Source organism: Panthera onca, chromosome C2 (assembly GCF_046562875.1).
Source record: "Panthera onca isolate mPanOnc1 chromosome C2, mPanOnc1 haplotype 2, whole genome shotgun sequence".
NCBI lineage: Eukaryota > Metazoa > Chordata > Mammalia > Carnivora > Felidae > Panthera > Panthera onca.
In genome coordinates, this window is record NC_138347.1 from 46611144 (window position 1) to 46636875 (window position 25732).

The 25732-nt window shown below is 42.2% G+C and overlaps 2 protein-coding genes across 2 annotated transcripts in view; one reads left to right on the forward strand and one right to left on the reverse strand.

Annotated features, from left to right (window-relative positions):
- Window positions 1–1027: 1027 nt before the first annotated feature.
- The window catches only part of LOC132683799 (uncharacterized), a 38820-nt gene continuing 14115 nt past the window's right edge, over window positions 1028–25732 (reverse strand). The window contains 3 exon segments of the mRNA XM_081790146.1: window positions 1028–2757; window positions 11372–12034; window positions 22934–24041. Coding sequence (XP_081646272.1) covers window positions 12006–12034; window positions 22934–24041 — 1137 coding nt within the window. The 3' untranslated portion in view covers window positions 1028–2757; window positions 11372–12005.
- Window positions 22926–25732, forward strand: part of ST3GAL6 (ST3 beta-galactoside alpha-2,3-sialyltransferase 6) — a 61690-nt gene continuing 58883 nt past the window's right edge. Inside the window, exon 1 of the mRNA XM_060640176.3 lies at window positions 22926–23040. The gene's annotated coding sequence lies outside the window, so the exon portion shown is untranslated. The remainder of the gene's footprint in view (window positions 23041–25732) is intronic.

Consider the following 25732-nt stretch of genomic DNA (forward strand, 5'->3'; position numbering starts at 1 on the left):
CCCCAAAGGGGTAATATACTTCCAGAACATTTTCAGTACAGGATTGTTAGGGAAGGCTATGGCTATAGAGATAATATAATAATTTCTATAATAAATGTTAAATGAATGTTAAAATGAAACACACAAGCACACTCAACCCACTCAGGAGTTCAACAGAAGCTCTTGCTTATTGAATTGGATTTAATGAAATAAAAGGATTTCTGCCCCTGCAAAGGCAGGGCAAGGTTCATTAACAATTACATTTACTGGTAAAGGAAGAGCTGAGTCACTATGAGCCTGAAACATGAAAATGATTTAAGTCTGCATGAACTCTGCAGAATTCAAATACCATAAATAGAAATAAATGCCCTTGTCTGCAATCGGTTCCTTCCTTGTCTTTCATATGATTTTATCTTTTGCCCCAAATGGATTTTTGTAAGTGAAGTAAATAATTCAAACTTCATGATATTCAAAACATGAATCATGAGGGTTATTTGGGAAACATTTTACATGTAGGAAATGCAACAGACCCTTAGGTTCACAGAGTAAGAACCCACTAATCCTTCTGTCTCTTGTTCTAAAGTGTTACTGCTTCCCTGTGTGAGGGGTGTTCTCATCTTCTTTTAACTCGATGGGCATTTGATATTACAGCAGTGATCTTATAATTTTATATTTTCCTTTCAGAGCTTATGTCTTGTGTTTGAGAACACTTTTGCTAACGAAATTATTTTGTGGTGGTGATGTAGTGACCTCAGAACATTTGAGGCAAAGACAAATTAGTTGGCCAAATGGTAACTAGGTTTAAAAGGACTGAATGTTGGGGAGAAAGGAGTTGAAGATAAGGGTGTAATCAGGAGAACATAACATTGGCTTTACCCAGTGATATGAAACAGCAAATTGTATTCCCTTCTAATGCCCGTACCCTTAACCTCTTCCCCTTGCTATGCACTCAGGAACTAGTACTGAGCACTGGCAGCCTTATATCCTCCCCACAGCTACTCAGGGTAGAATCTGTATATCTACATCTATCCCCCCAGGGAGTGTCTCTTCCATCACTGCCAAGTCAGTTCCTGGAATTGGTTTTGAAAGGTGGCAATGAAGGGAGAACCTGAGAGGTGAGAGGAGGAAGGAGAGAGGTTAAGTTAATCCTCAAAATAAAGAAATAGAATTTTGGAAATGTAGGAGGAAGGAAAGGTGCTGGGGTAGTGTAGGTATAAGATAATCAGGGACAAGGGGGAAAAGGTAAGAAAGATGCTGGAGGTGGGAATGTGTTAAAGAAGCAACTTCAATGCATTTATAAAAGCACAAAATTTAGATTGTAATCCTGTTTTTATAACTAATAGATATTTGGTCTGGGCTTGTATGAGTAAGACGTTATACACAGACTGGACCATAGGGATCAGAGGTTAAAAGGGTTGGACATGAGCTCATTCTGGTTTGCCCAGGATTTCTCCAATTTTAGCACTAAAATGTTCACATCCTGGAAACTTCTTCACTCTTTGTCAAACTGGGATATTTGGTTACTCTAAGTCATTAGTGACCAATAATGGCTTCACATGTTCTGTTTCCTGAGAGAATAGTAAACTGGTTTTTCCCGAGAGTAGTTGCTGAAGATGAAGAGACAACTATGATGACACTTACCAAGAAAAGGGTAAGGAAGAAGGAAGAAAGGGAGGGGAAAAAGAAAGAAAGCTGAAAGGAAGTGTGTGCATGCATGTGTGTGTAAGAGAGTGTGTGTATGTGTGAGAATGTGTTTGTGAGAGAGAATGTGAGAGAAAGAGAATGTGGGTGAGAGATTGTGTGTTAAAGAGAATGTGTGTGTGTGTATGAGAGAGAGAATGTGTTGTGTGTGTGAGAGAAAGAGAATGTAGGTGAGAGACAGTGTGTTAAAGAGAATGTGTGTGTGTGTGTGTGTGTGTGTGTGTGTGTGTGTGTAGAGAGAGAATGTGTGTGTATGAGAGAATGTGCACGTGAGAGAGAGAATGTGTGTGAGAGAGGTAGTGTGTGAGAGAGCTGGTGTATGTGAAAGAGGTGTGTGTGTGAGTGTGCATGTGAGAGAGAATGTGTGTGAGAGAAAATGTGTGTGTGTGTGTGTGTGTGTGTGTGTGTGCGCATGCGTGTGTGTTTATAAGGGAGGACCTGAAGCAATCTCGACCTAATGCAGTAGTTTGCAGCCAGGGGTGATTCCATCCTCCAGGGTTTATCTGGCAATGTCTGGAGATGGTTTTGGTTGCATCGTTGGCATCTACTATGAGTAGTGGATGGAATCTAGTGAGTAGATGGCGAACATGCCGCTAAACAACCTGCAATGAATTGGACAACCCTCCACAACAAAGAATTCTCCAGCCTCACATGTCAATAGTGATCAGAAAAACATAGAGGAGGAGGGTTGGGGATGCAGCTTTCCTGTCTGGTTTTCCAGTGTCTAAAATGGTAGTGCTAGTATATAAATAGAGTGCTACAAGAATATGAGCAAAAAGCAGGAAACAGGTGTCAATGTCTTTTATTCAGATGCCCAGGTTTAGGATAAAATGCTTGACTGTGAAAATAACAATGCTTTTCTCCAAGGTTTTCTGATGTTATGAAAAGGGGGAGTATCCCACTTTGCTCAGAATCTATAAAACGTAATGTCAAATTGGAATTAAATCGGTAATTAGGAGAGGTGAAGTTGATCTTATGAGTGTTAGAACCAGCTCATTCATTCCCTCAACAAGCGTAATATTCTTTCACACCAGGATTCTTGAAGAAAATGGAGACCCAAGGATGAATATGATACAACTAGGAGACAAAAAATATATATAATTATTTAAGATGAGCATCATGCCATGGGAACACAAGAAAAGGGGCTTCTGCTGGAAGAAAATATCTCAGAAGGGGTAAAATTTCACGTGGGCCTTGAAAAATAAGTAGTAAATAGGAGTAAATAATCCACCAGAGAAGGCAAGAAAAGGACAGTCCAGACCAAGGCAATGGCAAGTGCAAATCATGGGGCTTTAAAGAGTTATGTAGTAGGTCTTTGAACACTCACCTTTGAAGCAAGTAGACTTGTGGAAAAAAGAAAGAAGAGACTGGCTATCTGAAGTTAAGGAAAAGACTACAAGGATATCTACAACCCATTCTCTCAAGTCAAACAGCATATACATTGTCCCCACACCCATGATTATTCTCTCCTCTCAGGATCAGCCCACATGTCCCTCCCTCTTTGTTCAAAACCTCTTCTTCAAGGTCCCTCTATACACCCCTCAGGCCAAAGAGATGCTTTTGTCCCTGCACTATGCACAGTTTATACCATTTAATACTCATTTACCCCTTTGTTGTAGTGACTGCATTTCCTTAGTATAAATCTTATAATTGCCCATCTATGTCATGAACTTTTAAACATTTTTTTTAAGTTTATTTATTTTGAGAGAGACAGAGAGCATATGAGCAGGGGAGGGGCAGAGAGAGAGAGGGAGAGAGAGAATCCCAAGCAGGCTCTGCGCTGTCAGCGTAGGGCCCTAAGCAGGGCTCGAACTCACGTACCATGAGATCATGACCTGAGAGAGTCGGATATTCAACCAACTGAGCCACCCAGGTGTCCCAACATCGTGAACTTTTTAAAGAGATGGACCAAATCCATATGGCTTGGTTCTCCCAAGGATTAGATTACCACAGTCCTTGGCAATCATATATACAGAATAAATGTTGGTGAAATAATATTATTAAAATAAAATACTATTGGATGTGAACAAAACTGAAAAGGAAACTTAAGTATGAAACATTTAATTTAGTGCTCTGCTAAAGGTTATTTTTCAGGGGAGAAAGAAAGCATTCTTCTAAACTTATGATTAGTAAATATTATGTATTTCATACATGGCACATCTTGGTCACTCAATAAATATTTTTCTAATAAATAAAACATCAAATAAGACGTTCAAAATTGAGTTGATGTTACTGGTTAAATTTCTTCTAATGGGTCATGTTGCTTTTTACATCAGCATTCTATCCCTGTGCTTCTGCTTTCAATGCATAAAAGAAATAATCAATTGCCCTAATACACTCTCACATGCCCCCAAAAGTATGACTATGTTTGTACAGAGCTCCATTCTTTTGAGATAGGCAGATGGAGTTCACACTGGCTGACACAGTACCGCATTCAATGGAAGCTTTGTAGTGGGCAGAGGTGGGTGGGGTGTGAGAGTCAGTCCTCTTTGAGAAAAACAAGCCAATATATTGGACTTAACTTGGGCTTTTTGGTCCTGGCTAAGCCTTCAATAGGTTTAACCAGAATTATAAATAGACAAGAATTTTAGAATCATGAAAACTTCAAGCTAGAAGGAAGCTCACAATATCATTTTGTCTAATCCCCTGACTCCTGGACATAATGTTGCATCATTCTTGCTTTATTTATTTACATATTTATTTACTGATGAAGCACTTAGAGTTCAAATTACTTTCCCAAAGTCACTTGCAAAAAATGAGCTTTACTAGCAGTCCCTGGGTGGCTCAGTAGGTTAAGGATCTGACTCTTGATCTCGGCTCACGTTGTGGTTTTAGGGTCATGAGTTCAGGCCCTGAGTTGGGCCCTGCATTGGACTCTGTGCTGGTCGTGAAGCCTATTTAAGAAAAAAAACCAAAAAATGAAAGTGAGCTTTACTAAAGAATATGAAAATTTCCCAACTAGCCACTCTATTTGAAGTTAAGACTGATACATTATTTACACTTTTAATACATACCATATTAGAAAACTGAGAAAAAGTTTAAATATTTGCATTTATTTATTTACTCATTTAAAACAACAAAAATAAGCCCGCTGCATGTTATCATAATGTAAAACTACGAAAAATAATTATCCTTTCCAAAAGAAACAAACAAAAGGCCATCATACAAGCAACATTGTTTTATATATTTGCAAATCTCTTTAATATTTAGCTTAACAGGCATCTAGATTCTCATCTTTCCATGCATTCAATCTATTGCTGTATATTGTTTTGGTTGAAATAAATGAAGAAACTCCAGCCTCATACAGATGAGTAATTGAAAATGAAAGAGGCATTTTAATATGCTTTTCAGATAATTGAGGATATTATTCTCTACTACTACACCAAAACTTGATATTGTCAAACTCTGAGAGGAGAGTTCACTTTTCTAAGCGTCAGGGCTGTTGTGAGAATTACATCAGATGATGTTTTAAAGAGCTTAGGACAGGGGCGCCTGGGTGGCTCAGTCGGTTAAGTGGCCGACTTCGGCTCAGGTCATGATCTCGCGGGTCTGTGAGTTCGAGCCCCACGTTGGGCTCTGTGCTGACAGCTCAGAGCCTGGAGCCTGTTTCAGATTCTGTGTCTCCCTCTCTCTGATCCTCCCCTGTTCATGCTCTGCCTCTCCCTGTCTCAAAAATAAATAAAACGTTAAAAAAAATTAAAAAAAAAAAAAAGAGCTTAGGACATATGTCTGCTACATATGTATGTGTGTCTGGTTGTGTATATATATATATCATATGGCTTATAAGGTAGAGCTTAATTAAATCATTCCCACAAAGGAATTTCTATCATCTCATATATATTTGGAGCTAACTGGAACTTATAAAGGGAGGTGGTTTCTTGTGCATCTACAAATAACACACACACACATACAAACATATATACATATATACATGTATGTATATATGTATATATGTTTACACACACACATACATATAAGGGGTTACTGAAATACAAGATGGGGACAAAAAGACCCCAAAATATGCATTACAACACATATGGATTCAATTGATCATTTTAGGTTCCATATTGTACCTATTCTTTATTTTTCTTTCCTGATCCAGAATTCTTGTTCAGACTTGCTTGTTCTTTTACGAGTTATTTTATATACATATAAAAGAACCAAGCTGCAAAATACAGGGAATGCTCTCTTTTCAGAATCAGCCCTTAAGCACTGGTTAAATGCCAAAACTTAAATGTTCTTAGCATTAATATGGAAGTGCATGTTATATATATACATATGTATATATATATGCACTTATATATATTTATAAATAAATATATGTATAAAATTTATATATATATATAAAGACACACACAGACATCCCAGTTATAAAAGGTGGTCTCTTTGCTTTGAACTGAGATACGTTGGTTAAAACACTTTGGTTGTTAAACTTTACCTGCTTTCACAATACAAAGATTATCTGGGCCTCCAGTGGGTAGGATGATCAGATAACTGGTCACAGGCCAAAACTGGATGGCTAGGGAATGACTGTTTATTGTAGCTACTGGCTCAGAGAACAGTGCCTGGCGTGTAACTATAAGAGCAAAGGCATCTTGTTCCAGGAGCCAGCTAGTACGGAGCACGGCAGGAATTTGGAGTCAGGCCTGGCTGACCCCAAAGCCATGACCCTTTTACTCTTACTCCACTGTCTCTGGAAAGCGGGAGGCAGTATGTGAGTGCTGCCTTCTTACATGTCATCCTGCCCTCATTCTTTATCTTACAAATTATAGAATCTGAAACCTATTCGTTCCCCTTCACACTACAATAATGAGCACTGAATTTGCTGCTTGACCACAACTACAGAAGAGAGGTAGGGCTAAAAAGAAATCCTCCTCCAAAAGGAATTGCCATCATCTCCTATACATTTGGAACTAACTGGAGCTTAGAAAGGCAGGTGTCTTCTCGTACATCTACAAATAACCTTGGCCCTGGTAAACAATTTTCTGAAAGTGATTCTTCTGGTGTCCATTCCACAGTGAGTGGTTTTGTTTGGTCCAGTGTTGGTTTCTGGGTAGTTAGTTTAGGATGGGATGAACGGTTTTATAGTTAAGGGGGTTGGGGGTGGACACCACTGCCTTCCTCTCTCCTCAGGCCCATCAGACCAGTGGGAAGGGGTGAGCTCGCTGGTTGCTGGCAGCACTTTTCAGTCTGTATGGACTGTAGAAGGGGCTTTGGGTCAATCCATGATTCCCCAGTCCTGACCTCCCCTCTGCCAAACTCTGCCCAACTAACTCATTAACTTTCCCAGGGGTTTTCCTTTTTTTTTTTTTTTTTCCATTTGATTTACCCAAGGGCTAGGCTTGCTCTTAGGGTGGGAAAGACTTTAAACAATTTGCATTTGAAAAGAGGAAGTGGAAAGAAGAAAAGAAAAACCAGGAGAGGCAAAGCCAGCTGTTTCCTACGAAGCTTTGACAGCTGCACAGCTGTTCACTGTCCTTTTGCCCCGGTGGAAACTGGTTTCCACCCTAGCCCTCTCTGCTGCTTTTGTGTCTCCCTGGCCTATCCAGATAGCTGTAACCTTGTCCCGTCATTCCTCTTAGAAGGTTAAGATTCTGAGCTGCATTATGTGAGCTCTGGGACAAGTGGGTCAGTTCTTCACTGTTACCTCCGCGGCTATCGTTTTCCTACAATAACAATAACCATCTATGGCACTGTACAAATACTACCTCCTCATTCCATCCTCACAGTTACCCAGTGAGGAAGAGTGTATTATTACCTTCATGTTACAGATGAAGAAAGTGGCACTTAGCCATGTGTCCAAGTCATCTGACTCCAAGGCCTGTTCTCTAGACCGAGGATTCCAAAATGTCTTCCTGTCAGTTGCATGCTTGTTAAGAACAGATGTCCAGGCAGCCAACTCAGAGATCTTGACTGAGCAAATGTGGAGTGGGGCCCCAATCTATTTTTAAGACACGTCTGTGGTGAAGGCTGGATTTAAATCTTCCCGGTGCTGCTCTACATCTTTATAGATGCTGCTTGGCACAGCCCAGGCGCATTTCTTAGCTCTGATTAATCACTCCTTCCTCTGGGTTCTCAGAGCACCCTGTTCTCACTGCTAGTACAACAGGAAACAAACACACTGTGTTAAAATTAGCTGGTGCTGTATCCGTCTCGCTGATGAGTTGGGAAGTTACTTGATTTCCAGGATCCTGTTTCTCTTTCACTTCCTCTTCCTGGATTGCTCTATCCATTGATCTTTACACAGCTTGGTTCTCCTTACTATTTGGGCCTCCACTTAAAAGTTCCCTCCTCAGAGAAACCTTTTCTGAGGACCTGCTGAATTAATTAAGAAGCCCATCACTCATTCACTGTCACGTCACCCGATTTCATGATGTAGCAAAAAGTACAGGGCTTCCCACAGTAGGTGCTCAATTAGAACCCAATTACCCAAAGGCAGATTAAGCACATTCTTAGGGCACCAGAAAAACAGAGGTACCAAACATTTTTTAAACAGGTTGGCATATAGTTTTTCATTTTTTTTAACTTTTATTTATTTTTGAGAGACAGAGTGAGAGTAGGGGGGAGGGGCAGAGACAGAGGGAGACACAAAATCCGAAGCAGGCTCCAGGCTCTGCGTTGTCAGCACAGAGCCCAACATGGGGCTTGAACTCATGAACTGTGAGATCGTGACTTGGGCTAAAGTCAGACACTTAACTGACTGAGCCACCCGGGTGTCCCCCCCCTTTAAAAAAAATTTTTTTTTAACCATGGAAGGCATGTGAAAATAAAATTAGGATCTTGATGGCCTCCCTTCCACTTACATTATGACCAAGTATTATTTTTATATAGAGTTATATATTGATAATGGGCTTCAAAACATTTGGGGGCTTTGAGTCTCTAAAGCTTTTAATCTGGAATCTATGTTAATATGCCTATTAACATCTTTGCTTTCTAAAAACATTTTGAAAGCCAATTGGGCAGGTATTATTACCTAGTTCCATCTTGAAGTGGTAAAAAAAAATAAAAAGCACAATAAAGAGGAGACGGAGTCAGATTTCACAGGCTAAGGGCTGAGCAAGACTTCTCCCCCCACCCCCATTGCACACACCAATCACAGGTCCAGCTTGGTCATCTGTGCTTCTGACCTACTGGCTATAGATTGGATGTTCCAATGACCCCCTCTATGGGTTCCATTAATTAGCTAGAGCAGCTCATGGAACTGAGAGAAACATTTTACTTAGTAGATTACGAGCTTGTTCCAAAGGATATAATTCAGGAACAGACAGACAGAAGAGATATGATGAGGGAGCATGAAGCAAACTGGGAGCAAAGTGCAGGCAGGCTAACAGCAACCCCCCCACCCTGCTCAAGCTGGGACATGTATAATATTCCTTGGACACTCCAGGTTACCAAGAATAGGAAAGGACAAAAAAACAAATGGTTAAACTGATAAGAGTCTCCACTAGTTTACCAGAAAAAGGCAATCCCATCATGGCCAAAAATCCAGGAACTCCCTACAGTCTTAATGTTAATGCTTTACTAGAGGGAACAACCTTAGCTTGACATTAGCTAGGCCTCCAGTAAGTCTTTAGCTTGTGAAAGTCTCCTTGGAAACTCCCTCTCACCCAACTCCATAAAACGGTCACTCCCACACTTACAGTGCAGCTCTTCCTGCCCATGGTTCCTGTCCCCATGCTTTAATAAAATCACCTTTTTGCACCAAAGATGTCTCCAAGAATTCATCCTTGACCGTGGGCTCCAGAACCCACAAACTCCCCATCACCCCAAAACTTCATCAAATGCATAGAGCAGAGTACGGGAGAAGAGTGTGGAGCTTCCAAGTCCAAATATACTCCCCTTCCAAATCTCCTTCACCAACCTGGAAGGTCTCTCACAACCCCATCCTTTGGGGATTTATGGAGGCTTCCTCACATAGGCACGATTGATTAAATCATTGGCCATTGGTGACTGAACTCAATTTCCAGACCCTCCCCACTCCTCAGAGGTCTGAAAATTCCAACCCTCTAATCACGTGGTTGGTTCCCCTGGCAACCAGCCCCCTCCTCAGGTTCAGTCCTAAAGCTACCTCATTAATATAACAAAAGACACCTTTGTCACTCTCAACACTAAGGACATTCCAAGGGTTTTAGGACCTCAGTTCCAGAAATGGGACTTAGACACAATGTATACAAGTATTCCCACTTTTTGAAAGTTTGAGTTAGGGCACTTCATTTTTGCGAAAGAGCTATGTACCTGAGTAGCTGTTTTTGCCAACAGAACACAATCTGAAGAGGACTTTCATAAAAGTGAAAATAGCGTATAGTGTTTGTTTTGCATGGAGCCATTACAGAGGCAGCATATGCTGAACAGTGAGAGGGGCACCTCCAGTTCCTTCCCCAGGAACCACATTCAGCATCTCAGCATGAAGCCACCACAGCTCTGAACAGTGTCTGTGAACATCTGTGCTTTCTCGAAATTTATTTTGTGCACCTGCTAACATGATATGTCCTAAGGTATCTGAAAAGCCTAAGAGAGGTTATTTTTGGGGTCTGGGGACAGTCAAAAAATTTTTCCATATAAATTTCGGCTTATAAAAGCTTTCATAGGAGAGTTCTACCTTCAGATAGTGGGGGAAACCTGCATTTCTTATAAATTACAATACTACACCAGTCAGCGAGGGCCCAAATGCCAAGGCATCCACAATATAGAAAATAAGAAAATATGAGTTATGTACTTTAGTCCTATAAACTCTATAAAGGTGACTGAAACAGAGCTGCAGACTTCTGGAAACTGCTGCCTTCTAACTGGAAGAGGGTCTGTTAGAAGTGGAAACACTTGGTCTTTTCATTGACTCAGACATTATAATTAAAGTTTGACTCGACTGACATTCTTCCCTAGACTTGGGGACGACACATCACCTTTTCCCGCTCTGTCCAGTTTTTAAAGAAAGGTTTCTTACAAATGTGTTGTCCTTTATTGATATTCTCAATAAACTTTGGCAAGGATGTGGCTTGGAATGAAACTACTTCTTTTTCAGATATAAAGACAGACATAGGTCCTGTAAAATCTACAGAGAGAAGCAGTGTGAGGAGAGAAAAGCATGTCACTGTGATCTCTGAGGAGCTGTCCCTCTCCAGAACCTAAACTGGGCCAGAAAACTGTTTCAACTCATCCTGATTCAAAAGGAGGATAAGATGCAGGGGGCAGAAGAGAAGAGGAAGTGAGGAGCCTAAGAAGACCGTAAGGGTATTAAGGGGATGTGTTCCAAAAAGGACGCTTAGCAGAAATCAGACACGGCTCTCTCTTCCACACAAGGGAAGAACATTTATTAAATAATTTTGTGCTGCAGCCTCTATTAATTGCTTGCTAACATATTTTCCCACCTATCTCTTGATTCAGTTTTTGTAAAAGCAGATGAATCGATTTATCAATATACAGTGAATTTAGTTCAGTGCTTATAAATTTTGGTATCGCAGAATTATAGCTATTTTAGGATTCAGAAAATTAATCTTTTGCCTATGCAGGAATTCCGGAAAGGAGTTAGTTAATGCAGGCAAACTATTCGATTACTAGACACCCTCTAGTGTTAACTGTAATTGGCTGGGTAGGTACGTAGCATGTTAATGAAATGGGTTGATCCAAAAGATAAAGTTGAGGATATGCAGAGAATAAAAATGAACCCAAAAATGTGTCTAACGGAATCGCCTACCTGAAAAGCAGGTCAGAATATCTTCATTCAAAATCCATTCTCGGGGTGCCTGGGTAGCTCAGTCGGTTAAGCGGCCGACTTCGGCTCAGGTCATGATCTCGTGGTCCGTGAGTTCGAGCCCCGCGTCGGGCTCTGTGCTGACAGCTCGGAGCCTGGAGCCTGCTTCGGATTCTGTGTCTACCTCTCTCTGACCCTCCCCCGTTCATGCTCTGTCTCTCTCTGTCTCAAAAATAAATAAACGTTAAAAAAAAAATTAAAAAAAAACAACAAAAAAACCCAAAATCCATTCTCAAAGCCAGTATTGTGATAACACCAAAAGAGAGGCTGTAGTTACTTTCTGCTGGGAGCCTGGGTGGTCAAGGTTCTGTGCTGCTAGTTGCATAGGAAGGGTGCTTTCTGAGCAGTAAGAAGGAAAAATGTGACTGGCTTTAACACTGAGGATATTTTAATATATTACTTGGATATAATAAATGACATACTATACGATGACTCCAGGGTCAGATAATTTAGTAGCTCATCCAGCTCATCAGGGATCCAGGCCCTTTCTGTCTTCTTGCTCCGCCTGCCTCAGATGTTAGCCTTGACCTCAGGTGTGTTCTCTAACACTTCGAGATGGATGCCCCATCTCCAGGCATCACCTCTTCACACAAAGATGTCTCACACCTGGAACAGGGAAAGAGAGCACTTACTTCCCTCCCGTATCTTTTGAAGAGATGAAGACTTTTCCAAAGGCCTTTCTCTCCTATCTCATTGGCAAGAACTGGGTCCCACATGCTCATTGCCGATCTAAATAATGACAAAGGTCATGGTTACCATGCTTGGCTCAGACCAATCCTGCTTTACACCCTTGTGGCTGGGCAGAAGCCCAGCCTCCCTTAAAGTTTATGGCCCGCTGGTTCCTGAAAATACTTGGGTTTCAATTGACAAGGGGAAAGAAGAAAATGGATGTACAACAGACCACTCCATAAAGAAGCAGTATATTTGGACACAGAGAAGGGATTGGAGCATTCTCAAAAAAAAAAAAAAAAAAAAAAAAAAAAGGAACTCCTTATTATTCACAAGTTCTTTCAAATATTGACATCAATGTTTTTGCCATTTCCACTTGGGCTTGGATATTTTTTCTGGATAGAAGTAAAATAAGTCTAATCTCTTTTGCTGTGCCAACTGCCCAAGCATGGTATTGAAATACAGTTCTCATGTAACTCCTAAGCCTTTTCCTCCCCCAGCTAAATTCCTCCAGTCTCCTCAGCCATTTCTCATGGTTTCTAAATCCTTCACTATGTCTTCTCACTGCACATCCCTCATTTCTCCCCCAAAAGAAACTGAACTTTTAAGATCTAGCTTTGGAAAGCCCTTATATACTCCGTGATCTCTATTTTCTGTTCCCTCACTCTCCACCTCAAAGCTAACATTTATGGAACCCTATCTGCCAGCCAGTGTGCCAAAGGGGTTACCTAGAATCTCACCAAATCATCGTCGGAACCCTATGGGACAGTTCTAATTCTATCTTAATTTCATAAGTGACAAAATTGAGGCACAGAGAAATGAAGTAATTTGCTTACATCACACAGTGTATAAATGGTGAGGCCAGGATTCAAAATCAGACAATCAGACTTTGGAGTCTTGACTCATAAGCATCACACTCTACAGACTTATCTGCTCTTATCTGTATCCCCAGAACGCTCCTTGTCCAGTGCCTGACACATAGTAAACACAAATACTTGGTGAGTGAATGAGTGATTTGTGGTTCTTCTCTTGTATATAACACCATCTATTAATTTCTTCCTGAAAATACAATTCCCCACATTGAAAACAGTACAAGTGTTTTTGACCAGAAAAACTAAATGGTATATGTGGGAAATCAAATAATGCCTGCCAAAAGATGTATACATCCTAATCCCATAAATCTGTGAAAGTACTACTTTAAATGGCAAAAGAAATTTTACAGACATGATTAAGTTAAGGGTCTTCACATGGGGAGATTATCCAGGTGGGTCCAATGTCACAAGGTCCCTAGAAGAGGGAGGCAGAAGGGTCAGAGTCAGAACAGGAGATGGGTTGAGAGAAGCAGGGATCACAGTCAAAGAAATGTGAGGATCCTACACTGCAAGCCTTGAAAATGGTGGAAGAGCTGTAAGCCAAGGAGCGTGAGTGGCCTCTAGAAGCTGGAAAAGGCAGGGAAACAAATTCTTTCCGCCCTTCCTCTGGAAGGAACCCAGCCTTGCTCATGTTAATTTCAGACTTGTGATCTCCAGCTGTAAATATTTATCCCTCCTCCATCTCAAGAAGGTAACTAAGTTTTGGGGTTTGGCTCAGTGACTTTTCTGTTACAGGGTAAGAAACAAGTTAACAGATCTCTAGAACATCTCTGCTGGTGCTACTTTTGTTTTCAAAAGACTGACAGGCAGAGATGTGGAATCCAATGTTGTCTTTTGTTCCAGTGGGGTGAAGGGTGAGCAGGCAGGCTGCTCTATGGAAAAGAAGCCTAAAACAAGTTTGGGAGATTTGCTCAAGACTGAGAAGTAAAAAAGCGAGCTGTGGGTCCTTAGGATATTATTCCAAGAGAGCCGCTCCAGGTGATGGGGGTGATAGGGTGACTCAGGGAATGCAGGTCTGGAGTAAGTGAAATAAACACTATGCAAGAGGGAAACACAAAGGAAATCAAGATGAATTACTAAAATATAACTCCAGGAAAGCAAACATTTTTGCCTGTTTCCCCACTGGCAAACTACTCCTAGCACCTGCAACAGTTCCTGGCAGATAGCAAGCAGTGTGCATTTAATGACTGAATGTGGAGTGTGCTAATGACATGAAGGATGGAAGTTCAGGTGAGATGGAGAGAAAGAAGGACAGATCAAAGATAATTCTAAGGGTTTAAAAGTGGAAAGGTGGGAGAAAAGCATTATCAGTAATAAAAATGAGTAAGTGAAAAGAAAAAGCTGGTCAGGGTAGAAGACTTAAAATTTGGCTTTGGATTTGTTGACTCTGCTTTTTGTGCAATACTTTGCATACAGCAGGTGCTGATAAATACATGTGGAACTGAATGCTCAGTGAGCAGCAGGACGTACAAAGACTGAGAATTAAGAAAGTAAAGCTCGCAAGAGAAGACTCCCAAGTCCCTCTATGGAAATGGTGAGTGAATCCTTGAGAGATCTCAGATACAGAATAAGCGTGGGGGGGGGGGGGGGGGGGCCGGCGCTGAACAGCAAGGGATATGCACATTTTCTGAAATCATGTACAAATGAACTTATTACTCACCTCAGTTAAAGAAAACTTAGGGACAACCTCCAGGTATTTAGTATTGGAGTTTTATTGTTTTCGAGCGTACAGATTAACATTTTGTATGACAGATTCTCAGTGGCAGGACTCTTAACTCTAAAGGGCCCAGGAAAATTCAACTGTATTCAGCTTTTTAATCTATAGCCAGTAAAAAAGTTTTATCAATTATACAAAATTTTGTGGATCCAGAGTCTAGGACTTAGTTGACTTGGTTAAAATGCATTTATTTATCACTGATAAGCACAGAGACATACAGTTAAGTCCTGCCTATTCCCATCTCTCTCTTTAAGCAAAAACAAAATTGTTTCCCTTTAGTCCCTTAGGCAGAGATTCAGAACCCCTCAATTTTATGCGATAATACTAAATGATGATAGAGATTAAAGTTATTTGTATTTGTTAATTATTTGTTATTTGTTTTTTGTATTTACCACTTTTGAAGCACTGAAGAGAGCTGCTCAGATGGTCAGGATATCACCATGTGGTTAATATACTTGTAATAGTTAACAGTCATGTGCAGGATTTGGAAAAACTGCCAATATGGCACCTGAGTGCAAAAAAGTAAATTTGGAAGCTTACCAGAAGATTCAGTAAAAACGAAAATTGTAAACATTGTAAAATGAAAACTGATTCCTAGTCTAAACCATTAGGGAACAGTGGTCAGTTTCAATCCTTCATTTTACTTCTACTTCAGATGTTCATGGCGGTTCCTATCTCTACAGCTCTTTATTATTGGTATCAGTTCTCTTGTGTTCATAATGTCCTATAGTGTAATAAACTGTTCTGATGTGGAATAGAAATGAAGAATTGAAGTGTTGCATTTGCATGCTCCTGGGGAGCTGCCGCACATGTTTCCCTTGTGATGACCCTGATGCCTTTATGGTTAGTGCTTCTGCTAACGTAATTACATTAAAATGGGATCTATCCCAAAGTGAGCTCAGGTGTGAAAGTGAGCAGACTCAGCCAGGAGGAATGATGACTGGGGTCCTGAAGAAATATTTCCATAATCTACAGTCTGCACATCCCTGGAGAAGACATTCTGGTTTGGGGGAACAGGAACTGGAACAATGGGAACTGGAAATGTTGGCCATACCATTGCAGCCACCATCTTGATACCCGCATACAAAAAGCCAACTAAGGTTTCCCAGGATTCCCATTCAATTGACCAGGTTCTAAGTGTTTTTGTGAAACATCATACTTGCATAACCATCATTAATTCTCTCACATCCTTCATCTCTTGACTAGAAAGACACTATGTCATGGGTATGAAAAGAGAGCCTTGGAATTTAACCTGGGTGCAAATTCTAGGTGTGACACGTACAAGTTCCGGTCCTTGGGCCAATTAGGTAATTTCACTGAGTCTTCAATTCATCATCTGGAAAATGGGGATAATGATATTCAGCTCACAGGGCTGCTGTGTGTGGTAAACAATATAACCTATAAAATCACCTAGCATCTGGCAGGAGTACAATTAATATGAGCTCACATTTGAGTGTATCGAGTGGCCTCCACCTTGCCTTCTTTTCTGCCATTTCACACTTGGTGCCTCTCTATCTCCAGGTGTAATGACAGGAAGTTGGGAGAGGTTCCTATGTGGTTCCATAGGCAGTGGTTCCTAGTGGACTCTCCAGAAGCAACTTTGTATCCCAGCAGTATCTCTCTGCTTGACAAGTCACTGTCTTATAATATCCTTTGGTGATGTGGCCATCCCCTGTAAGTCTGGGAGTAGATAAGTTTCTTTAATGCTGAGGTTAAGAATAACAGAAACCAAAATAACTGTCACTATCAAGATTTTGATGAAAATGGCACACAATCACCCCTGTATATCAAAGCTTTTGTCATTACTTCTCAGAAAAACCACTGCGCCCCGCCCCAGGCTCCCCAAGAAGTAAAGCTCAATTTGTTATGTCTCTAAGAGACTGCATGCAAAAATTCCTAAATTGTAAAATGTTTTGAAAATTCTCGCTTTTTTCAGTTAAAAATAGTGAAAATCAAACATTCTGAACTGTATAATTTAGAAAGAAAAGTCCTCCATGAATGTACCCTCTAGATGCAGCTGACATTCACAGCTTGTGTGTATTCCTCTAGATACTGTGTGTACTAACATCGGCTGTATTATAACTATCATTATTTCTATTTAAAAAAAATATTAAACAACATCAGAATCCTACTGGGCAATCTGTTTTGTAATATGATGTTTAAATTTAATGGTATCTTGGACATTATTCCAAGTCATTAGATAGAAGACTAGTTCATTCTTTTAGTGACAACATAAAATTCTATGGTATACGTGTACCCTACAATTCCAGTCCCTTACTAAAGGCTATTTGAGTCATTCCAGGGTCTCCATTTATAAGCAACATCTAATAGTCAATTCTTTTTTTTTTTTTTAATTTTTTTTAACGTTTTATTTATTTTTGAGACAGAGAGAGACAGAGCATGAACAGGGGAGGGGCAGAGAGAGAGAGGGAGACAGAGAATCGGAAGCAGGCTCCAGGCTCTGAGCCATCAGCCCAGAGCCCGACCCGGGGCTCAAACTCACGGACCGCGAGATCGTGACCTGAGCTGAAGTCGGACACTTAACCGACTGAGCCACCCAGGCGCCCCTAATAGGCAATTCTTATACACAACTTTATATAACTGTGCAAGGATATCTGTAACAGAAGTTTCTCTTGGTGGGATTTCTGTATTAGAGTATATAAATGTTTAAAATTACAAGTGTTTATGCTAAAATATCCTCCAAAAAGGGGTCACCGATTTGTACTCCCACCAATAGCACAGGAAAGTGCCTGTAACTCCACCCTGTTTTAATACTCATAATTTTTACCAATAAGTGCAAATTATACCTAAGTTTAAATTCAAACAGTGAAGTCAAGACTCCCCAAAATTTACTAGAATGTAAGCTGCATAGGAACAGGAATTTGTACGTTTCCTTTACTGCTCTACACCTGCTTAGCTTAGTGCCTGGCGCATAGGAGACACATTTTGTTTAATGAATATATGTTTTATTTTTCCCTTCAGAGTGCTGCTTGTCCTTGTAGTTGCCTATTTTTCTATTAAATTCTTGGGTTTTTTTCCCCCATGAGTTCTTGGTAAAATAAGAAAATTAACCATTCTCTATGTGTTGCAAATATTTTTACTCAGATTGTGTTTTTATTTCTCAATATATCTTGCCACTCAGAAGGTCTACATTTTAATGAAATCACACGTATGAACCTTTTTTTTTTCATGCTTCCGATATGCCTAGTTTTTTTTTTTCCCCACTGCAAAATAAAAACACGATTCCATAGGTTTTCATCTTGTCCCTTCAATGTGGCTGTGAGGGTTTTATTTTATTTTGTTTTCACCTGATGCTTCTATTTAGTCTCTAGTGATTAGGTAAAAATGTATTGCATAGAATATAGAGTGTACACAGGCAGGGAGTCACCAAGGTAGAGAGTTCCAATTTGTGCCTAAACACTGATGCATTTTTATTTCAGGATTTTAATCTCTCTTTCCACACGTGTGATAACTTTGTTAGCATCTTTAAAAAAAATTACAAATGTTATTTATGTACATTGTAAAAAGTTCAAATTATCAGAAATATTTAGAATCAAAAGCAAAAACCTTCCTTTACTTTCTCTCTCTGCCTCTATAATTCCATTCTCTAGATGAAATCTCTGTCAACACTCCCTATGGATTCACAAATACACACATATGAGTGGTTCTTTCTCTGCTTGATACTAATAAATAACTGCATCTATGATATGCTACACATATATTCAGTATGTTTTTGTAATGCCCCGATTTCGAATCCGAGAGACCACCAAGGAACCAATACCGATGCAAAGGCATGAGGGTTTATTTGCAAGCTGGAGCTTGGGCCCAAGTATACCCGACACAGCGGAGCAGGGATTTGGACCCCTAGGTTAAGAGGCATAGCAGTTTTATAGGGGCCAGTGGCCAATGAGATTGTAACACACACAGAAAGTTGCATAGTCATGTCAGTCCACATGCAGGTGGCCAATTGAATTACAATTTACCCTATAGTAACTGTTTGAACTAGCCTATCACTCTGGTCAGAATTGGCGCGCAAGTTTGGTGGGCAAAAGGCGGGGTTTACATTCTTTGGCGGTTAGGGGTTCTGCATTCCTATATGAGCCGGTTTCCACTAAGGGTGTGCTCAGCAGCTTGACTAGGGTGGGGGAGTGTCTTAAGCAATAAGTAGGTCATGTGGGGGTTACACATGAGATGGTGGGTGTAGCACAAAATGGAGTTAGTCTTGCTCTGCTTGTCCAGAGGTAGGGGATTTTTGTTAAATTCCTTGGGTCCCACAGTTTTCGGAATGTAGAACTTCTAAAGCCAACGTACTGTAGCCGTTATCCCGTTAGCAAACTGAATCCGTATATACATTTATAATAGCTTTGCAATGGCTGCCTTCATTATTAGGAGATAACACAGTCTAATTAGTCACTCTATTTATTCTTGGGCACTGTTTTCCTGTTTTTAAACATTATAAACAATGCTGCCGTGACCATCCCTAGTCATATTTTTGTATTTGTATGTGATCATTTCTACAGATGGAGTCCTAAAAACATGGAATTGCTGCTTTGAAGGTGACATACATTCATAGCAAATTGAAGTTTGGGAAATGTAGAGAAGACTATGTGCCATTCACAGCGCACTGTGATGACTCCAGCTGGCACTCTGTTTCAGGAGTGCTATCGAAACTAGTTGTTGTTGTTGTTCATTTGTTTGTTTCAAGTGTGAATTTCGGAACATGAAAATAGAAAATACAAAACTATTTGTAGTTTCATGTATGCTTTGCCCAGCGATTCCCCTTTTCAGGATCCATCCAGTAAAAACATTCTCATGAAGCGAAATAGCAGTAGGTTCCGCTCTGTAAACCAGCTGAGAGACAAAGGGGTTAGCTAAAGATGTTAATTAGTGGGCTGAGTGCCCCCAAGGAAAGTTACCTATAATACTTTGACAGAATTATCAGTCATGCGACTGGAGTAGAAGTTAGGAGAGCATCTCCACAGATAGGTGGGGAGGATGGGACATCTCCCTCCTGTCTTGGGAGCAGGGCCCAGCAGCTAGGACAGTGGCCCAGGCTTCTAACACTTCTAACATATAATTAAGAGTTCTGAGCAAGTTGCTTGGAGATGCAGTAGTTTTGCCGACTGAGCCCACCCACCTGCGGGAGGCGCCTTACCAGGGTTTGTTCTGGGTGCTACTCAGTAACCAGAATGGCTGCCTCTTCTGGACCAGGATAAGTAGGAGTCAACTAAGAGATCAGTGTCTTTCCCCACCCTTTCCTCTTTCCTGCTCCTCTTTCTGACTTTGCTTGGCTTGAGGCCAAACTGTCTTCTAAGGAAGACAGTTATGGAACTTTAATTAGGGTTTTAAAATTCAAAACCATAACAACCTTGTAAATTTGATAGCAATCACCAAATTGCCTTCTAAAGAGGAAGTTCTACTTCATCCTTCTTTGAATAGTTTCCTTGACACCTTGATGAAACTCATTAAGCTCATTAACCTTACTTGTTGCCAATCTGATTTCTCCTTATTGTCTACATTTTCATAAACATTGTTATAAAAAGACACTAAAATCTTTGCACCTGTTTGTGGACTATTTGTATTTCTTCTATGAATTGCTTGCTTATGACCTGTGTCCTATGTTTAAATGGGTTGTCTTTTCCTCATAGATCCATAGCAATTCTTGATATATTCTGAATATTAACCCATTTCATAATACTGTAACTGCCATTATGCCATTAACTGTAACTTAATTATGGCTTTCACCAGATATTTTATATGTTCGTGTGTTTAGAACATGATGAAACCTAGTTCCACTCTCCCACCTCCCCTCATTCTCCAGTTTGTGAAAGGAGAGTAAATGCAGTTCCTGAGACTGGGCTACTCAGAACTCTGAAACCTTGCAGGGACTAGCAGAGTAAGGAGACATTGCTGTTTATGAAGTTGCAAATAAGCCTCTGATAGACCCGCATTCCTTTTCCAAGCACTCACTATACGGGGGAAATCAACACAATGGTTATTTACATAAACAAACATAGGGCTGAGATCCTGCTCTGAAATGGGGATGTTGCAGAAGTTAAGGCACTGCTTAGGAGAACTAAACTGCCTTTTGCTGAAGTAACAGTTTTCCCACGCTGTAGGCAGTCGGCTCTAAGTTAGGATTTAGACTGCCTACTCCCTGTGGCTTACTCATTTTGAGATGCACATGTTCTTTAAATAACTGCTTACAGTAGATAAAACCCCAAGACAGCCAGGAGAGGCTGGCAGGATCTTCATTTAGAGTGGGAGGAGGCACAATTGTATGTAAAAAAAAAGTTTAGTTTGGTCAAAATCGGTCTTGAGCCAGATTACTGTTTAGATCTGGACAACCTAAGTCTTGAGAAATGTTAGAAAAAAGAATTTTTCTTTTTATTATTAATGTATAAGGCGATATTGTTAAAAAAATGGCCTCTTGTCACTTGAGGCGACTGTTCTGCTAAGGTGACTGTTCTGCTGAGGGCACAGCATTTTGAGTAGGTCTCCCCTATATGAAGTAGACAGTCCTACACCAATCATGCTCAAAAAGCCTGTTCTTGGGACAGGACATGAGGAACATGAGGATTTGGAAGGCAGGACTTATACTGGGATTGAGGAAGATGTCCTAGTGTCTTTAACCTTACTCTCTACATGGTACTGAATGGCACCCCAGGGTAGTGTGGGGAACCTGGCTTGAACTTGTCCCTAGGGTCACAGAGGCCATATCCTATGAAACAGTGTGATTTTAATTCAGAGACTGCGTCATCCATAAAAACCTAGCAAATGGCCAGCCTTGTATGTGCGCTGCCTAAAAATTCTGATTTTGGTGGCCGTTCATTTGAATCACAGCTCCAATGTAGGCACTATGACATTGGGCACATTGCTTAACCTCCCAACTCTGTTTCTAAGATGAGATTATTCTGGCTTACAGGATGGATGGGAGGAACATAGATGATACATAGGCAGTAACTGACTCATAGTGGGCAGTGACTGGTAGTTAATATTCTTGTTTCCTGACCTGATGGTTTTTGCGCCAAGCAACGTGCCAAGAATTCTTTAGATCATCATCTATTTGAATCCTAACAAGCCCTGAAGATAGGTTGTATTATACCACTTTTACAGGAGACAAAAAGGAAGCACACTGACGTGAAGCCACTTGCTTAAGGTAACAAGGCATGACAGTGGAAGAGGTGGAATTTGAACTAGGTTAGGGTGACCTCTGCCTTCTTGGCCACTACTACAAAGCAGCACAAAGGCCAGCTAGGAATAGCAGATGGCCTCTCCCCTGAACACATGACTTTGCAGATCCCCAAATCCTAAAAAGGGCAGAGTGGATGAAGCGTAACACTGGTGTAATTCTGAAGATCATGAACAAGAGAAGGGTAGTATGGAATTCAGGAGAAACTAGAAGAGCAAAGCAACCTCAAGGAAAACTGACCCACACGGGCAAATTCCCTAAACATCATTCACTACTCTGATGTCTCAGGAGCGACCTTTAAAATTACACAATTTGTGTGGCCCTCTTCCAAGGCAATCCACAGACAGGGAAAGAGCTAGGAATGTTCTGAACACACTCCCGTTTTTTGGATTGGTAAATCTGGGAAAATAACAAGTGCTGCCTCCTAGGGCTGTTGTTAAACTTAACACAAATACCAGAAGGTCCATCACAGAGGAAAGGCTTTGTTTCAGTGCGGTGACACATTGCCGCTGTGAATTATACCCAAGTCTGTGGCTCTTCTCTCTGGGGTCATTTGACGGCATGTGATTACGATGCTTAGTATGCAAAGGCTGGAGCTATTAACTGAATGTTGCTAGACAATGAATTATTTCACAAACACTGAAATATAAAATGTATTCAGAGCCATCCAAGTATGAGGACATTATTAACAATGCTTTTCTCCAGAGAGCTACTTTAACAAGAAAAGAAAATGCACATCCCACCTTCGTTCTTCCCCCTAAAGTAACATCTCCAAAAGACAAAAAGCACCAACACATTTGTCCTTGAAAGGCAGAGCCCGGGAATTCTGGAGATCTGAACACCCCTCCCTTTCTGCTAGGGACCAAGCCGCCTGCCTTGCCTAGTGTCACAGAAGTCCCCGGTGCGCCAAGCAGATGTGTTTACTCCAGCCGCCCGCCAGCCCGGCGGGGAAGGGGAGTACCCTGGCCGCCCCTCACTTTCGTCCCGGCAGCTCTCCAAACAACACCAGGGCGGGATGGGAGTGTCTTCTTGGCTGTGGAACCTGATCCTCCTACCTTGTCCTGAAGCCACCCGCTGCTTTACCCGGGCCCTCCCGTCGTGGTGATTTTCCGTCCCTGACGCCCGGCAAGGGCGCGCGGCTGGTGTCCGCCCAGCCCGAAAGGTAGGGGCTCGGCTGCTTTCCTGCCTCCCTGCTCCGGGGGGCGCGGAGCCCCCACAGCCTCGCTCTGCAGTGCACCTTCCTCCGTGGACTCGGGGGCGGCCGTGGTCACCGCGCGTCTGGCGCCAGCAGACGAGCAGGAGGAGCGACCCCGCGGCTCCGGAGGCGCTCGGCGCAGTCGCCTGGGATCCGGACCCCAGCGCGGAGGGCAGCGCGCGGCCGGGCGCCTCGGACTCCGCTCGGCGCCGCGCCTTCCCCAGCTCCCCCGCCTGGTCCGCGGACGAGGAATCGTGCCGGCGCTGCCCCTGACCGGGGCCACCTTCCTCCGGTTTCCGCCGGCCGCGGGCTTCGGCGGCCCGATGCTGCAGGCGCCGCGGGAGAGGCAGCGGCCGGCTGGAGCGAGCGGCGGCGGGCGGCCGGAGAGCCGCAGGCCTCCCGCCGCAGAGTCCCGCACGCCTCTGCAGTCTTCGCTCCTGGGCCTCGGCGGGTAACTCTCCCGCCGGCTTCCCTGCGGGTTTGCATTGCCGGGGCGAGGGAGGTTGGGTGGGGGGCGCGGGGAGACCGAGCTCCTGACCCTGATCCGGGCGGCCTGGGGTCTGTGCGGCCCCAGGGGCTGAGCGTCGGGGGGCGGGGGGCACGCTGAACCGACAGCCCCTGCATGCGCCCTGCGGACCCCAGAGCGTTGCGTGCTCTTGACCCCCGGGTTTAGGGGGTAGGGGCACCGGCCCGGTAGTGGAGCCGTGGGGCGCTCGGACCCCCAGGGCGGGAGGAGGTGTGCTGCGAGGGTAGAGGACCTGCTTTGGGACCCTCTTTCCTGTGATCTCAGGAGAGCTTAGGCACTCGAGTGTGACCAGGGTGGGGGCTCTTTGCTTGTTGTTTTTTGTTTTTGTTTTTGTTTTTGTAAAAGGGAACGGCCTGTAACGAACAGGAGGGACTAGAGGTCTGGAAGGTTCTGGTCTTTCAGAAAAATTTCCAAGAAGACCCTCCTTCCCGCCACGGTAGAACTAGACCTAACAAAACAAGCACCGAGGCAGTCTGGGGAAAAGAGCGGCGGTGAGAAAATTGCAGTGTTTGGCCGCCGTTAGTTTTAAAGATTAAAAAAAGAAGAGATTTGTCATTTTGAAGCCGCTTGCTCTAGAGTTTCCTGGAGATCTCAGCCTCTGTCTTGTGTGCTGTTATTTTGGCTTAAAAGAACATCTAGAAACGATTTTCAGAAGCTGAAACCCCAGACACCTTATAGGATCTTAAGCAGAAGGGGTGGGGAGGGGGGAGTGCTTGCTGTTAGAAAGGTACTATTTAAAAACTGCATGTGAGAGTGGGGATAGGAATGACATCGTGGATGCCATCAGAAGCCACATTAACCGCAGGTTCTAACTCAAAAAAGTCACATGCGTCTGAGTACTATGATGGTGGAGAGTTAAGGACACTGCAGGCCAGTCAGAAGCTTCTTTTCCCCTTTGGCTCTTCTCCCCGTTTTCACGTGGATGTTCAGGTTTCTGATGGCTGTCTGTTTTATCTATGCTAGCATGGATATTGGACTTTCCGGTCTTCAAACTTACTCTCCTAGCCACAGAAGATGACCCTTTTAGTTTACCGCGAGATATTAAGTGTTTGGGAAGATCCGGTTGGCTGCCAGGTTAGTTTCCTTTTGAAAGCACACCGATTTGACATTTGGAAACTGGTTTGTGTTGCTTCCTTTTCTTCTCACCCAGGACAGCTTTTCACATTCAAATCTGCAGAAGAGACAGATTGTTTTGTAGTCCCATGTCTGAATAAGGCCAGTTGCCTCAGAGACACTTCAGATAATGGCAACTTTGGTTTATGAGAACTTTTTCAGAAACTGATTATGTTAACCCTGATCTGGCTTCATAAGCGTCCTTAATTGTTCATGTGGAGGGGGAGAGGAGATGTTCATTTCTTGCTCAGTGGGGCTTCCCTGGAGCAATATTTTTACCATAATCCCTGAATGTCACAGTCCCAGAGTGCATGCCTCCGGATAATGGGGCAATAAAATGAGACCATGTTGCAGTGCATTTGTTGGAGATATTTCCCAATGATTTGCCCCAAATCAATAAAAATCTTTGAGGCCCAGAAAGGGATGGACAGTATTGGCACAATACCATTGAAAGACTTACTGTTAAAAACAAACAAACAAACTCCAAAACGTAAGTCTGTCTTTTGTGAAAACTTTAATTCTCAAGTTATCCAGAGGGAAGTGACAGCTGTTTTCTTCTGTTGGAGATATTTCTGTGTTCCACATCGTGTGGAATATTCTAGGAGAGAGGTAAAGTAGTGGCGCATTTCCCATATTTCTCTGATACATCTCCTTTGCTACCCATACAGATTACCAGTTGGCTTCCATGGGTTTTACGATTCCATCCAGGGTTGGGGGCCAGATATCTGTTTGATATGCATTCTAGGTAATGCTTATCAAGGAGGTGAGAAAAGCACAAAACTCATGTGGCATCCACTAGGATCCCCCGTGTGTTCACATGTGTTTTTTTATTAGATCTTCCCACCAACTCTATGAGACAGGAATATTTAGCCCCATTTTATAGTTAAAAAAAAAACTAAGATTGCTCTAGTTTAAAGGATTTAGAATGGATCACACGGAGGTCTGCTTAACCTCTGCTTTACGCCATCCCAGGAAGCCTCCATAGTATACATTCCTCACAAATTCTTCCATTTTTTATAC